Here is a 16,017-nt window from a genome sequence, read left to right on the forward strand (position 1 = left end):
TGCCACTACAGCATGAAAATGACACAAATGTTTATGTCCGACTACGCCGTCCATGTGTGTCACCATTTAACACTGATCACACCATCCACAGCGACCTACGTGGATGATGTCTGTGTCAGTGGCGAGAGTTTAAATGTGTGAGTCCAGTAAAAGCAACAACATACATGGACAAAAATAAAATGGAGCAAATATGAAAATATTTAGTTTGGTTAAACCGACAGCTGTCTAAATGTGATTCTTGTTATTTAATCCTTTCCCTGCTGAGGCTCTTCGGTGTGGTGTCACCAGAAGGCAAACATCTGCAAAACACCATTTTGAATTATGAGCAAAAGCCTGCGACGACAGTAACTCATTTCGACGCATGTAAGACAACACGTTTTAAATATAAATCCATCACAATTACACAGCGGAGGACGGTGTGTGTGTGTGTGTGTTCAATGCGTGTTCAACATGAGAAACATCTGTGCCACAGTAGCATATTGTGGAGCAAAGAAGAGGTTACAAAGTAAAGCTCTGCGCCCAGTGTATGAATTAACTTTCACACAAATATACACACCCCCACCCACCCTTTCAATCCACCCTGTCATTTTAAGCCAGCATTGTGGATTGTTTCCAGATTTTGCTCGGAACAGACCTTTTCAAGTATTTATATCTTCAGTCTCTGAGATGCCTTGTCATTAGAAAGCCTCGTTTAGCAACACGACCGGTTCCTCCCATTGCAGCTCCACTCCCACACCCCTTTCTCCAAGTGTGTTCCCCGCTCACTGAGGCCCACACCTTTGTGGCTCTGTGTAAACAGCACCACCAGCACCAAGGTCTCAGAAGATCTAAGTGTGTCCACATGTCTTTATTTGTTTTCTTTGTGTACAGTAGCAATGGCACACATCTAAAGGAAATTTCATCTTCAGCGGATTTCTTGATGACGATATTGACTCCAATATACTGGCTGTACTTATTATTATTTCTGTACTTTCAGTGCAGGCCTCCTAACTTCATGCTCCACTCGTTGTCACCACCAGCTGCGGCTAGGCTCCAGGGTCAAGTCTCCTCCCGTGATGTTCTACCTCCTGCCAGGGATTAAATGCTTAATTCTATGCTCTGTCCACAATAAATGTCATCTCCTTATCATATTGAATCCTTTCATTGTCGCTCCATCAGCCTCTTTTAATTTTAATTGCGTGATATTTCTTTGTAACACAGTCTCAAGAACAAAAATCCTGCAGGGTGTTACAGTACTTGCTTTCATTTCAGCAGACATTAACAAATCACCGTGGAGAGAACCAGTTTGGCAATTTTGCACAGCATTATGAGTATTTGAAGTGTGACTGGGAATAAATGGCATGTCACTGAAGTGTCTGTGCTTTCCTGATGTAGAAGCTTTTAAAGGGTGAAAGGAGAACGATGTGATTTAATGGCAGAATGTGACTTGCCTGGTAAAAGAGTCGGCTTGTGGCTCAGCAGGTTATTATTGGGGAGGTAATGGACTCACCCACTATGCTTTTTAACTGATTTCCAAAATCAAAGTGGGAGGGGGAGCCACTGATGATTTAAATAAGCTACTTAGTACTTCCATTTATATCAGGAATGGCTACTGTATGTCCTTCATCAAATTAGTGGCCATGAGTGGAAATAAATGCTTGCTTATAAAACATGGAGGACGGAGGGAGTCGTAGGTAAGAAGGGGTGGTTTGAGGTGAAGGGTGGAAGGAGAAGGAGGCTAGGGCGAGTCACAGTGGGGAGTCAAGGGAGGAGGTGGAGGTAAAATTGGTGTGTAATTACTCCCTCACTCTCTACAATTAGAGAGGAGGACAGTGCTGCCAACCTCCTGCGAGAGCCTAACGTCTGCACCAGCTCTCTGTCCCTCCTTTCATACCTCTTTTCCATGTCTGTTGCAGAAATTATTTCTGTGTCAACCATGATGCTTTGTCAACTTCAACTTCTTTTGATTTCTAATGCGCTGGACTGATGGGTTAGTGAGACTGTCATTATGCTCACACTGAGCCACAGTGTTGTCAGGATCTACGGAAGAGCAAAGACTGAGAGCTCCGTAGGCTTAGGAGTCTAAATTACCTTGGTGCAAATAAGATTTCATCTTTATTTCACAATGTTCATCCATTTTTATTGCCCATATCTATAGAAAATGATATGGTCAGACAATTTGCAAATTGAACATTAATTTCAGATTATTTGCACAAGTTTGGCTGCTGGGCAACCGGGGAGGGAGTTAATACCGGGAATAAGTTTTGACTAAAAAAGTTGTGAGTACTGTTCACCCACTAAGGATGTCGTAAATAACAAATAACAACAATAATAATAATAATGATAATGAAGTGGCACAAGTAAAACAAAAGTGAATGGAAATATGAGGATCATATTTTTGACTCTAGTGCAGATGTGGCTGTGTTTTCACTCCTGTGATTTCTTCCACACAGCTAAACAAATAAATCTTGAAGGTTGTATTGGGCGAACAGCCATTTGACTGAGGCACAGTGTAAAAACCGCACAGGAAGAGAAGAGAAATATTTGTATTTGGAATTAAGCTTCACTGCACATTACAGTGAGTGCAGCTCAAGGAAACCATGATAACACAATCCTTCAGGAGGTCTATGAGCACTGTGACAGTCAGTGAGTGTCAGAGTTTATTCTTTATTTTCTGTTATTATCTATTAGGTATTCATCAATTGGGGCAGATAATTGGTCGTAATGCCACAATGTCTGCAACATTAATGGTGCACTCACACCACATAACAGTCTATAATATATAAGGATTAACTGAATTTCAAAGGACCCTATAGCGTGTCCTTGGAAATGGTTTCTAGGCGCTAAGATACAGTATTGGTTCTACATACTGGCGTATGGATGTTGTATGTAATGCTAGTATAACTGTATAGGACTCCATGTTAACTGGCATGAAAACATAAATACATTTGTTAATATTTAAACTAAGCCTAAAATATGTCTTCACCTTAAAATGCAATCATTTATGTTATGGGGATTTGAATTTTGTCCCTATAATGTGACTGTAGAAACAGAATTCAGTCCCCACAACATAAGGAATACCAAGGACACACACACACACACATACCCATGATAAACATCTGATTATAGCACTTGTATAATCCTATTAACCCCACATAGACTTGTTGTCCTGTACATTTCTTCGTTTCTCCGGCTGCACTGTTTGCATGTTTTTATAATAATACAACGTTTTGTATAGTTAAAACTTTCAGTGTAAGGGACAATTGTGTTTTGGCTGATGACTAAGTAACAGTGAGGGTATTAAGTGTTTTCTGTAATCATCAGTTGTGTCAGTGCTGCTGACTGAATGTGCAGATTAGAGAATACAGGCAGAGCCGTGGCACTAATGCTGATGGAGGAGGAGGAGGAGGAGGAGGAGGAGGGACGAGGGAGGGTGTAAAGCTCCAGAAACATATGAAGTGTACCATACTGTAGCGTGGAATCGACCCGCTGAATGTGGTAAGACTGGGACATTGTGTGTGTGAGGCATTTAGTATTGTATTAAACAGTGAAGCCCACAATGTATCTACACATTATATATATATGTACTCCAACCTTGGTCTGAAAGCACTGTTGTAGGCCATTATAACTAATGTGCCATGTTTTAACAATGCCTTAGGTTGACTGTTGTGACTCATGTGAAACACATGTGTGCAGTAGCTGTGATTTTCTTCAGCCTGTAGCTGTGGAATATTTCATATTTCACAAAAGGACAAATCCATAATATGGCCACAACTGTATAATGCAGGAGTGTCAAACATACAGGCCAGCAGGCCAGAACCGGACGATCCAATCCGGCCCACAGGATGAATTTGTGAACATTTCTAATAACAATTATAATAATAATAATGTGAAATGCTAAATTTTTCAATTCCAGATACCTGTGAGTGAATGTTTTATGCCTAGTAAACTTAGGCATAATATTGTCAAAATTGCACTTATTTTCCCCAAGAATTTTTCTAGATACTTCATTAAATTTAGAACAAGAAAATGTTTCTTGTTGTTAATAGGTTATTAAATAGGTTTGACACCCTTGGTATAATGGACTGCCACATAATTCTCACAGAAACCCATGTGCAGAGCGTGACTCTCGCCAATGATAATGAGAAGAAACAAGCAGATTTTTACATTTGTAAAAAAAAAAATAAAAAAAATACACTGACTTCACTGAACAATGTTTCTTGAGATTTGCTGCTTTGAACCAAACAAGTTGCACAGACAGTTTGAAAAGTCCATTTGTCCAGATGTCTCCTGTGAAACCCACTCTGGTGCAGCTTTGAGAAACATGGGCTGATGCAGGTCAGGTGATGTCAGTCATTAGTGGTATTCATTTTGAACTTGATACCGGCAGTGAGTGATAATGGCTGTGTGTATTAGATGGACTCTTTAAAGTGAGCATTACATATTGATGGAGTGATGATGTTTAAACGTAAGCTGTCAGGGTGTCATCATGGTATGATCCTGCACTGACACACACTTAAAGGGATGGACTTCCTGGCAATAACCAGGAGGATGTACTTAAAAAGGTCACTATGGCCTCATCCATATCACTTAGTGAACATGCATTTTAACAGAGTGATGTCTGAACTGGTAAGAACCCAATTTCTAACTTTTTCTCGAATTCCCCACTGAAGTTTCCTCATTTGAACAAAACCTGCTCATATAAAAGGACAAACTAAAAAGATGTGGGAGTGTGAAGTGTGGTGAAGAATCACTTTAAATTATTTTGGTGGAAGCCGTGTCTGGCCTTAAATTAAAAGCCTTCTTTGCACAATAAAACAAAACACACACCCTCCAGCTAACATCTCACCTTTAACTGTAAAGAAAATGAATTCACTACTGGGAAAATGACTCTGCAGTAGATGTATGGTTTTGTCAGAGCTGGCTATAGGGCAGTAATATAAATGTGACAAGTGGATAAAGCCAGTAATTACGTATTATCTTATTTGACATTCTAGTCTAATCTAGTTTACTATATATATATATATATATATATATATATATATATATACCAGTATTAGCTAAAAGACCTCTGGTTCACACCCTGTTTGTTGATGTAGGATGTACTAGACGAGCTGCACATGAAGTCACTAAGTTCATCTTGGAGAAAAGTTTTGCAGATTACATAGTGGAGCGTTGATGTGGACACACACACACACACACACACACACACACACTGGGATTTAGCTGTCACACATATGCGAGTCAAGAGTTGCACCTGACGTAAGAGGTGTGCAACTAATCACTGCTTGTAACGTCACATGACCGCTCAAGTTAGCTGCTCAGGACAAAATGACACCTGGGTCGTCGATACAGAAAAATGCCCACAGCATGCTCACAGCAGAGATTATTTTTATTATATAAGAAAAGGTGGATTACTGTATCATGTCACAGTTTAGCATCCTTCTCCTTATGTTCTGCCTTCTTCTTGTATAACAATGTTACAGTACACTTTCTACATGATGGAAGAGAATATTTTGAAGATGAAAGTACTTCTAAAGGTTACCAAAATGTTACAAGATCCCAATATATCATTACAGAACATGTAGATCCTCCCCAGCCTGTAGAGAAACATAAAATTTAGCATGACCACATTCTGTAAAGAGCAGGCCATTAAGTTTTGGCCAAACGGCAGCTCACTCACTGCCGTTTGGCTTCTGTAAATCTGCAGGGCGGCAGGTCTGTCATTATGTGAGCGGGGCTTTGGGTGTGTCTGAGAGGCAGCCAGCCAGGAACTGGAAACCAGGCCACAGCAGCAGAAACATCTGGCCCCCCAGACTTCAGTGTGAGAACGCACCGCCCCCTGCTGTGCACCAGTACTACTGCAAGCTGCTTTCCTGCCTTCTGACAGTAAGTGTAGGCTACTACTGTACACTGCTGTGTATGTTCAGCATAGTCTGAACACCTGTTTCAGTGTGGGAACAACAAACTCTTCTCGGACAGATTTGTGGTACGTTTACTCTATCATAAAAAATGAAGCCAAATAGAATGGACTTTATGATCCGTTGTTACTCCCTCTGGTGGAGGAAATTGGAATGTTTCACTTTAACTTTAAATTTAATCCACAAATGATGATACGCTGTGTGTGTAAAGTGTATCTTATGACAAACCTTGCTTAACAGTTTGTTGACGGGCTGTGTGTACAAAGGTAGTAAGTGATCAATTAATAGTTGAAAAGTTGTTGTTGTTGTTGTTGTTATTATTATTATTATTATTATATATCATCATTATTAGAATAATCATGTTATCACATGATTTTTGTTCATTACTGTAAAATTAGGAACATGGTGGTTGATGTTGAACTGGTAAAGTCATCACTTTGCTTAAATATATAGTTGTGTATATTGTTTATAATGTGCGTCCATGTTGCTATACACTTTAAATACCCTTTGAATTTATTTCAGCATCACATTTACCACCCACCATAACGTAAATTTTAAGTGCAAAGTTTATTTTATTTTTCATACCATTACATATTATCATTATACATTGGAAACATCTGTAACATTATGTGTAAGCTATGCACAATGCATGATTAAGCTTGTTCCAGTAGACAAATGCTAACATTGGTTAATCCATGTTGCTGTTGTTTACTTTCTTGATTGTTTTCTGCTTAGCAATATCCGTGTGTCATAGAAACGTGGCTAACAGGGGGACACAGCACAGCGGCCTCAGATCAGAATTGGGCATCATATGCCAGCAGATACCCATCGTTGTACATGTAGAGCTGCCTGTTGGTGGGGTTGTAACTCAGACTGGCCATTCCTTTAGCGACCTTCTCCAGTGGCAGTGCTAGTGAGTTATCCTCTTTGCCTGTTGCTGTGTCAAAGGCATAGAAAACCTCCTCACGGTATAAGTCCACATACCGAGTGGCATACAGCACACCACACACCATGAAAGCATTGCTCGCCGCCTTCTTGAATAGTCTCGTCTCCCACGTCTGTGTGACATTGAGTGTTTCGCTTTCACTGTCCCACTCCAGCCTGCTCGCCACTAGATTACCATGGTTACCAACAGTGGCATAGATGGCCCATAGTCCTTTCTCGTCTACTCCTATGTCTATGTCACTGTTGGCACGGCACTCGTAGTAACAGTAAGGGAACTTATTGTTGAAACCCACTTCGGTGCCTGGAAGTTTTACCCGTTTGACATGACTGGTTTTCAGATCGTAGCGGCACACATCCGGAGAACGGTAGCAGTTGTAGTAGAAGGCTTCACCGTATAGGACACCACTGGGACCCTCAATAGAGTTGGCATGGGTGTGCGATGGAGCAAAGGTAAAATCTTTGTGGTTGGCAGAAGCCATGAAGTCGTCATAGTCTTTGTAGGTGCGGAGAGTATTTCCCCAGATGTGGCTGTTGACCAGAGGTTGGACCCAATAGCTGGTCGTGTACTCCTCGCTGTCCCTCTGGGCCTGTTTGCCCCATGAGCCCGAGATGTAGGACTTACCATAGGGACTTATCTTGGTCATGACAGGACTGCTGACATTGGAGAGCAGACCCTTTAAGCAGTAACTACCTTGGCCTGGAAACAGACAGAGATGAGAAATGTCTGAAGTAAGTAAGTAAGTACATAAATGTCGAGATAGACTCTTAAAACTGAAATTGAAATCAACCATAAGTTGCTTTAGTGATAATACACTGACACTCTTTTGAGCAGTAATGAAAAGAAGAATTTAATACTTCTCTTATCTGAATTCACACATTGAAGGTGAACACACAAACTCTCTTCTGCTTTCATAAACAAGTCAAACCATTTGTAAAAATAAAAATTCCGGTTCAGTTGAGTTTGTGGAGTTGAGACTTTGCCTAAGATAGCAGAACTCTCCAGTTGTCACTCCCTATATTCACAGGATTGCAGCGTTCTAAAAGCCACAGAAAACATGCAGTGTGATTTTGAAGTTACAGTACAATTAGTGGCACAGGGAGCTATAAATCTCAAAGAAAAGTTTGTCTTTGAGATTTGCCTCTCTCAGCTCGAGGACCGAGGCAATCGACATTTGCTGCATATATAACACAATCTCACACTTACCTCTGAAATCGTTGGGGATGGACTTGCAGGACTCGGCGGTGTTCTTCAGGTTGCGTAGTTTCTCTTTCACAGATTTCATGTTAACTGTGTCTGTCATTGTCATCCGTCGCACCTTGCCACGCAGATTACTCACCTAACACACACAAACCAGACAGTCAGTATGTAGACAGTTATTGTTCTGCATGTTCTCTTGTGCATGTGTCTTTCCTGCTAATAAACATAATTCAGCATTCTTCTCTGCTGTATGCTATTTCTTCTTCTTTGCAGTACCTCTTTAGAGAGTTTTTGTGTTTCGGCGTTGTTCAGCTGGCTGTGGATGGCACTGACGTCTGTCTCCAGCTGGCTGAGCTCCTGTCCCAGCAGACGCAGAGACAAGTCTGAGTACAGGCCCTGGTAGTGCAGGTACTGGAAAGGTTCCAGCTGACTGCTCACATTGTGAATCAGAGCCTTGACCTGAGGGAGACGCTGAAGGGACAAATTGACCTGCAAAGAAACCATGTTAAGAGGAATAGAAATGTTACGTTACACTCAGTTCTACCGTTGTATCAGTATAATCAATACTGAAGGTGGAATCTTGTGAAAATGATCTAATGACAGCACAGCAGAGTAAAATGAGGCTCAGATCTTTTACCTGCTCTTGCAGCTTGTCCAAAGATCCTTCACATGTTAGAACAGTCTGCAGTGCAGCATCATACTTGGCAGCAGGGAACACCCACAGGTCGGGGTTTACCTCACACAGGCATGAGCCATTTTCTCTATGACCCCACACCTGCAGAGCGTGGCCATCATCCTGCTCTCGACATAATGAAAAAGAAGAGTATTAATATAATATGATATAAATAAATGCGACAGCAAAAACAGCCTAACAAAGACAAAGGACAAACTCAATGTATTGATAACTCACGGTGAGTGACAGCAGCACGAGGGACAGCAGCAGCAGCATCATGTTTAGAGCTGGAGAAATGATGACAAGATGGACAGAACAGAAGCTGTTTGTTCTGTAAAGACCGGCGATCTTCTTCTTTCTCTTACATGCAATCACAACTACACACCTTTTGCTGACACTGCCTCAAAATCCTGTATGTGGATATAAAAATTGTTTCACAAAAAAAGTTTCCCAACCATTAACCCTCAGCCCTTTTTGTGCAATGGTTATTTCCCCTTTCGGATCTCCCCAGAGTCAGTTCCTCTTTTACAAAGCTTAACATTTGATTTAGTCAGTTACTGGATATAAATAATCTGGCAGGATTAGATAATAATATTAGTAATTTAGTGATCCCTTATCAAAAACAGTGTTTCAATTATGTCATCTCTGGTTTATTACAAGTTAGGCTGAAAACTGGTGCACATAATTAGGGGGTGCGACAAATTGCAATATAAAACTGAAATACTTGAGTTTTTGTCCTTAAAGCTGCATGCAGTGGTGATTTCTGGTGTTATTGATGTCATTCTGCCTCTATTAGTCTTCATGAACAGAAACGGTAACATGTACACGTAAAATTATGTGTACGCCACGTTCTCCATCTGAAAACAGGCTCTGTCAAGCAATACTATCAGACCTGACTGAGGGAGCGTTTGCGTGTATACAATGGCAGTGCAGTGGTGGGTGGGGCTAAAAAACCTTTATCCTGTCAAACTGCTGAACGACCAGGTTTCTTTGAGCAGTCACATTGATAAGTGAAACTTTGAATGGGCCGCGTGTTTCTGTTCCTGCCGTCTGTCTTGAAATAAAAGTAATCACTTCCTGTGTGTGGTATAGCACTGATGCTGTGCAACACATGATCTAAACAATACTACTGAGAGATACTGAGAGAGTTGTGTTTGTGTGGAGCTGATGGAGTTAATCAACAAAGTCATCTGCCAATGGTTTACAGGTGACTGACATTTGTGCATATTTAAAAGTTGCACACAACAGTTTTAAGGCATGAACATGAATAAGTAGTTTGTAAAATGACAAGTGATTGATAATTGATTTATATTCAAGCAAGGGATTAATAAAACATTTCTGACTGATTTTAATTGACCAACCATAGGGGCATTTTCTACAGAAGAGTCACCAAAACAATCATAATTGTAGTAATCCATTCAAAAATAGGTATCTGGCACTTCTATTTATTGGTCCGTAATTACATTACCTTTCATATTTTTTTTTGTTAAAGAAAAAGATAGGTAAAGCAACTTAGCAACTTTAAATTCCAACTTTGAATTTACACAATTTGTGTTGGAGTTAAGGTAGTTGTTAGAGTTAAAAGAATAAAGTCTAAGTATGCATTGGTACATTTCTTTTGTTGCTTATCTGTCATGTTAACTGATTCCACAACTGTTACAGGACATGGAATCAAGAGTCTACTGTGTGGACAACACAGTACAACCATAGCTCACAACCTCTTTGAATCCAACCCATCTGCAGGTCTATCATGGATAATTAAAGTCTGATATGGTCTCAGGATACAACATCTCTGCATTTACTTAAGTTACCATTAAAAGAGCTAAGTTGGCACATCGAATGTCATGTAAAAGGAAACATGATTTGTCTCTTCAGGCAAAAACAACAAACCTCAGAATTTCATAATGTATTAATTTCCAATGTTTTTGAGAACTATTCTGTACTCAACTAGTCACTTCCACTTTTTGGCATGCAATCCTAAATTAACAAACTAAGGGGACATATTTCTCAAAAGTTTCTTTCCTGTCAGCATGTTGCACTGACCACAGGGATTTGCAAACCAAAATAAACTAAAATCAGTTTGGTTGTTAGAAGTTTCAGTAAATATAGAAGATCTATAAAGATCTATAATATTATCTATTAAAGATCAGATATGTACTTTCATAGCCCTTAAATTACAAATGTGTACACACTCCCCTTGCGCACATCCTTTTTTTATCTTATCTATCAGTCTTTTTGCTTTGCACTGGACATTTACACACATACTGTACATTCTAGTGGTCACCAATGTGGTGCCCGTGGGCTTACTTCACCTCAACACACTTTCATGTATCCATATGATCACTGAGTAAAATATCATTGATATAGTTTATAAAAAAAGTGTGATAATCGTTAGGAGTAAGCACTGGAATCAATGTGTGCGCAGTTGAATGCATAATATTCATCATTTGAATGGAAGATTGCATCAAATGTTAATATGGTAGCCCTCCATTATCTCGGTCTCAAAAAGGTTGGTGACCCCTGTTCTGCGCCATAGATTAAACTGTAATGTACACAAGTCATACTTTAAAGCACATGTGTCAGACTGGTGGCCCCGGGGGCCACATGTGGCCCTCCAATCGATTTCATGCGGCCCGCCCACCACTGTGCAAGGTGATGGAATAGAGACAGATTATAAGACTAAATGTATAATAGTATAATAGTAATAAGACTAAAAAGAATAGTTGTTTTTGCCACTTTTTTTCCTCTATGTCGGCCCCCGCTTGACCAGACTATATGCTCATTGGCCCCCAGGTCATTTGAGTTTGACGCCCCTGCTTTAAAGGACACATTTGATAATATTAATTCTGTTGAACTTATTGTGAGTAACTTATTCTTTAGATGTTAAATGGCGTGATCTTGTTCTTTTTTTCAAATTGAGTACTTTTCCCTTCATTAGGTTACACAATACTGTTTTTACAATCCAAACCGCAAGAAGGAAGCAAGGCACTGTGACTCATCACACGTTCAAATCAAGCACAGTCCCTCACATGCAGAAGTTGTGGGATCGTTCACAGACTGCAGTCAAATTCAATCCGTGCTCAGTCGAGCGGCTGTCTTTCGCCCCCACCACGATGCTGTACGTGATTGTTCCACTGTGGGCTCTGCTCGCCGTTTCCCAGCAGGTAAGAAAACACAGTCATTACAATTATCATTTATCCTTTGAGTACCTGACATTGCCCATGTGACATGTCGATACTGTGCATTTACATTTGGTATTCAGTGTTTAATATCATGTTTAATATTCTTGTTTTCAGACAGCTTCATCAGATAGGTGTTCGTGTGAGTTGATTATCTCTCAGAAGCTGTTCCCTCATGACAAACTCAGCAGAGTGGAGAGTGATGCGTCAGAATGCAACGGCAAGATCACCCACGAGAAGGTAATAAGTCATGTTATTTGGAGAACTGGTCCTCCCTTGTTAGGTGTAAATCTGACTCAGACTAGACTAGTGTGCAATCATTGCTAATGGAGCCTTCCCTTCCTTGATGCAGACTCTGGAGCTGGAGAGTCTGCTGCTGGGCCTGGACAGACGTCTGCCTCAGCTGCTGGAAGATGTGTCTATGCTGACGAAGGAGGACGACAGAGACCTTTATGGAGTTCTCAGCCTGCAAGTGATCGAGAACGAAATGAAGGATATCAATCAGCTCATTGACAAGCTCAACAGCACCACCGCGGGACACCAACGACTCACCAGTGCCACAGCTAAACAGGTACATATCAACCAAGAGGTTAAGAGGTAAAGCACACTGTTCACTAACCAGAGGGTCAGTGGTTTGATTTCCAGTCAGCCTGTGCATTAATATGTTGTCTTTAAATTCCAGGTGATATGGACAAAATGTACACGTGTGTGCCACCATCTAAATGAATGTTTGTGTGTGAGTTTCTTCAGTGGACAGAAAAATATTGTGATCTCTGTTTTTGTTTGTTGTCTCTCAGCTGGAGGACTTGAAAGCTGAGATGGGGGCCCTGGAACTGTACGACACTATGCAGGTGGTGAAGAAACAACAGGCCAACCGGCGCCTGCGGAGAGATCTGGACAAGTGCAAAAATGAAATTCATCCCGTTATTCAACCCACTCAGCCTCAACAGGGTGAGTCTCAAAATCACATTGAAGTGATGCACATAAAACATTTTGAAAAGTAATAGTGAGCATCTTTTCTGTGATGGAACACAATCGTTCAGTTTGGGCTCCTTTATTTTGATAAGGAGACTGTTAATGATCCACTTTTTAGGTGAAAAAGGCTTCAATCTTAACACTGAAGCATGTGAAGATTTGATTTTAATTGTGTTTTACCGTCAGTGAAAACAACCACAAAAAAAAAGGTTGTGTACCTATTTCTCTTTTGGCCAAATTTGATTAATTATTTTTGAAATTCTGCAATGTATACCAACATAAACTGCTTTACTTCAGGTACTACCACATAATCACATAAGCACAAATTCCATTCAGGTAACTGTCCACATGGTGAGTTTGTGAACATCACTGGGCCCAGAGTGAACACAGCAGGAGAGTATCCTGGCTCCTACAAGTATGGAGCTTGGGGTCGGGATCCCAAACCGGAGGTGGGGAAAGAGAAGTGGTACTGGCTGGTCATGTTGACCTCCGGCAACAAACACTCCAACTACGTCCGTCTCTACGCCAGCCTGAGCTCTCTCATCGTTGGGGTGAGTGTCCCAGGTAAGAAACCTTGTACGACATTTCAGTCCAGTGGAGTCTTTTGATTGACAGGGCCTTGATTGAAAGTTCACGTGTAACTTTGGTTACATTGTTTGATGTTACAGAAATGTAATATACTGCCATAACTAAATGTTTGTATGTGTACAATCACTTTTAAATGAATAAAAAAACAATTGCTTTTTGTAAACTTAGAATAAGCCTGTTGTATATACAATAGCTTTGCTTTGCACCACCATAAAATAAATGAAGGGTGTAAAAAACATTGTCTTTCAATTGACCCCTGCATCTTTTCAACGGCAGAAACAAGAGCACAAATTGTGATACTGATTGCAAAACAACTCTTGTTTCCTCTTTTTTCAGGTAATGTCTTGATTCATTCTTCTAACCCGACCACCAACACCATCCAGGGGCCAAATATTGTTCTGTATGGAGGAGCGTTGTACTACAACTGTTATAACAGAGACGCTGTATGTCGATTCAACCTCACCAGTAAAACGGTGACCAGCTTACAACTGCCCAAAGGCACCAGGTGCACTGCTTATTTTTGGCTTTCAGTTCAATCATTCAATCATTACACAATCATAGCACTTAGTATTTATTAAAAGTATAAAATACCTTTTATTTACAATGCATAAATAAGGTTAGCATTAAACATCACACCAGAATACAATGATTGATAAGTAGAAAAAAATATTTGAATTCTACACTAAACATACATTAACACAGCATGTTGTGTACTCACTCAGTCACTAAAACTCCTCTAATTTGTGTATGTAAGGAGAAGCCAACATATAAAGATAACTCACCCAATATCCTTTTATTGTGTCTATTTCATCAGATTTAACTCAAAATCAAACTTCTGCCAAATTGATGAATGCTACCTCTTCACCGACCTGGACCTGGCAACAGACGAGTCAGGCGTGTGGGTGATCTACACCACCACACAGGACTTAGGCTACCTCGTGTTGTCAAAGGTGGACGACGGGGAGGAGCCGACACTCGGCCAAACCTGGCGCACCTCTCTCTACAAGATGGGCGCGACCAACACTTTCATGGCCTGCGGCGTGCTCTACGCTACGCGGTATGTAGACAAAGAAACGGAGGAGATCTTCTATTCCTTTGACACCGTGACAGGGGTTGAGAAGTTCGACGTTGGAATCTTCATCAAGAAAATGTCTCCCAACATTTATTCGCTGAACTACAGCCCTGTGGACCAGATGCTACATGCCTACTGTGACTCCAACATGGTCTCCTATAAGGTTTTGTTTGAGTAAATGAACCATATATTTGACATCATTCTAGATTCTGGCTTGCACAAACAAATAAATGCTTAAGAGAGGCTGTGAAATGACTTACTCTTACACAATGCATTCACTTGAACATGATTTGAAATGTTCTGCTAATTTCTTTTCTCTTTTCTGAATGAAGCTGGTTGTACTTGCTGTTCTGTGATTTGCGGAATATAAAATATGCTAGAATTATCCTTAAAGACATTTTATGAACACTGAAAATGATTTTCTTATTGATCTATGAACACTTGTCTCGTTGACAGATGTATACTTTATACCCAAACTACATAAAGTAGTAAATGTCTATCCATCATCAGGATATGAACTGCTACACTTCATATCCTGGTAAACTGGTCACTCAAAAATGATGTACGATGCCATAAATGTTAGATAATGCAAATTAAATATTTAGCTGTAATAGCTATGAATGTGAGATTGCTATGTACAGTTTACCAGTTCCTCTGGATGTGATCCAAATGGCATTTTGGACTTGGAGAGTTGGAAGATTTGATGAGTCACATCCTTTATTGTGCTGCTGGCATAAAAATGTCACACCCTGAAATGATAGAGGGATAAAACACTGTTCAATCTCCGCCTTGCAGTTCTCTGCTGAGTCTTTTATTCAGCTAATTACTGGGTGTACATGTGGTAATTATTCTGATTATTACAGGAAATGATGTTCAGAGGACATCACAATGACATGCAAACTAATATAGTAATACAGTGATTCTACCGACAGCCTTCTCAATGCATTTTATATTAAATCAATTTTAAATTGCCTTCTTATTTTAAGATTGTGCCTAAAAATAGATTGTCATTGTTTACTGCAATTGCCCGTCTCAGTAACTCCCTGATGCTGCTGCTGTGACAATATCCAGAAATACTTAATAATAAACTAATAACGCAGGGTAGAAGACGTTCTTATACGTTCTTAAGAGAGCTTGCATTTAAACTGTGTGGTGACACAACCACATTTAGTTTGTGTACAGAGTGTCTGTTCTCACCTGTTGTGTTACTGGAGGTTCACACTGCAGTTCCTTGCTGCTCCCTTTGATTAGATCATAGAAAACAGAATTAGTGATGTATTCAGTTCAGGCTCTAAATGCATCACAGCTTAGTATACGGACTAACTGTTCCACATGCAGTAAATGTAAGTGAGGATTAGTCTGGTGCAGGGTACACAAATATTAAACGTGTACACTGGTTACTGACATATACTTTTTCATAATAATGAAAATGACAACAAAAATGCAGGGTCTAAGAAACAGGAACTGGTTTCCCAACAATACAATAC

General features: G+C 40.2%; 2 protein-coding genes across 2 annotated transcripts; one reads left to right on the forward strand and one right to left on the reverse strand.

Annotated features, from left to right (window-relative positions):
• Positions 1-6,448: 6,448 nt before the first annotated feature.
• LOC122776083 (olfactomedin-like) lies at positions 6,449-9,134 on the reverse strand. The gene is made up of 5 exons (XM_044036445.1): positions 8,954-9,134; positions 8,681-8,839; positions 8,320-8,532; positions 8,050-8,182; positions 6,449-7,542 (listed from the first exon to the last, which is right to left on the reverse strand). Exons 1-5 carry the CDS (start codon positions 8,993-8,995, stop codon positions 6,695-6,697), a joined length of 1,395 nt encoding a protein of 464 aa, XP_043892380.1. The 5' UTR covers positions 8,996-9,134; the 3' UTR covers positions 6,449-6,694.
• A 2,594-nt stretch (positions 9,135-11,728) lies between these two features.
• LOC122776082 (olfactomedin-4-like) lies at positions 11,729-15,316 on the forward strand. Its single transcript, XM_044036444.1, has 7 exons — positions 11,729-11,880; positions 12,013-12,135; positions 12,248-12,466; positions 12,693-12,846; positions 13,207-13,434; positions 13,795-13,963; positions 14,273-15,316. The coding sequence occupies exons 1-7, from the start codon at positions 11,746-11,748 to the stop codon at positions 14,706-14,708; spliced, it is 1,464 nt and encodes a 487-aa protein (XP_043892379.1). The 5' UTR covers positions 11,729-11,745; the 3' UTR covers positions 14,709-15,316.
• The last annotated feature ends 701 nt before the right edge of the window (positions 15,317-16,017 follow it).

The sequence above is a fragment of the Solea senegalensis genome, linkage group LG10, assembly GCF_019176455.1.
Source record: "Solea senegalensis isolate Sse05_10M linkage group LG10, IFAPA_SoseM_1, whole genome shotgun sequence".
NCBI lineage: Eukaryota > Metazoa > Chordata > Actinopteri > Pleuronectiformes > Soleidae > Solea > Solea senegalensis.

Bases quoted from the DNA above. Each gene is read 5' to 3' on its own strand.
- LOC122776083 (XM_044036445.1), bottom strand. From the start codon at position 8,995: ATGATGCTGCTGCTGCTGTCCCTCGTGCTGCTGTCACTCACC. The intron at 8,533-8,680 runs GTAAAAGATCTG...GTTTCTTTGCAG, and splicing joins TGGACAAGCTGCAAGAGCAG to GTCAATTTGTCCCTTCAGCG. The intron at 8,183-8,319 runs GTACTGCAAAGA...TGTGTGTGTTAG, and splicing joins CACAAAAACTCTCTAAAGAG to GTGAGTAATCTGCGTGGCAA.
- LOC122776082 (XM_044036444.1), top strand. From the start codon at position 11,746: ATGCAGAAGTTGTGGGATCGTTCACAGACTGCAGTCAAATTCAATCCG. The intron at 12,847-13,206 runs GTGAGTCTCAAA...AATTCCATTCAG, and splicing joins ACCCACTCAGCCTCAACAGG to GTAACTGTCCACATGGTGAG. The intron at 13,435-13,794 runs GTAAGAAACCTT...CTCTTTTTTCAG, and splicing joins CGTTGGGGTGAGTGTCCCAG to GTAATGTCTTGATTCATTCT.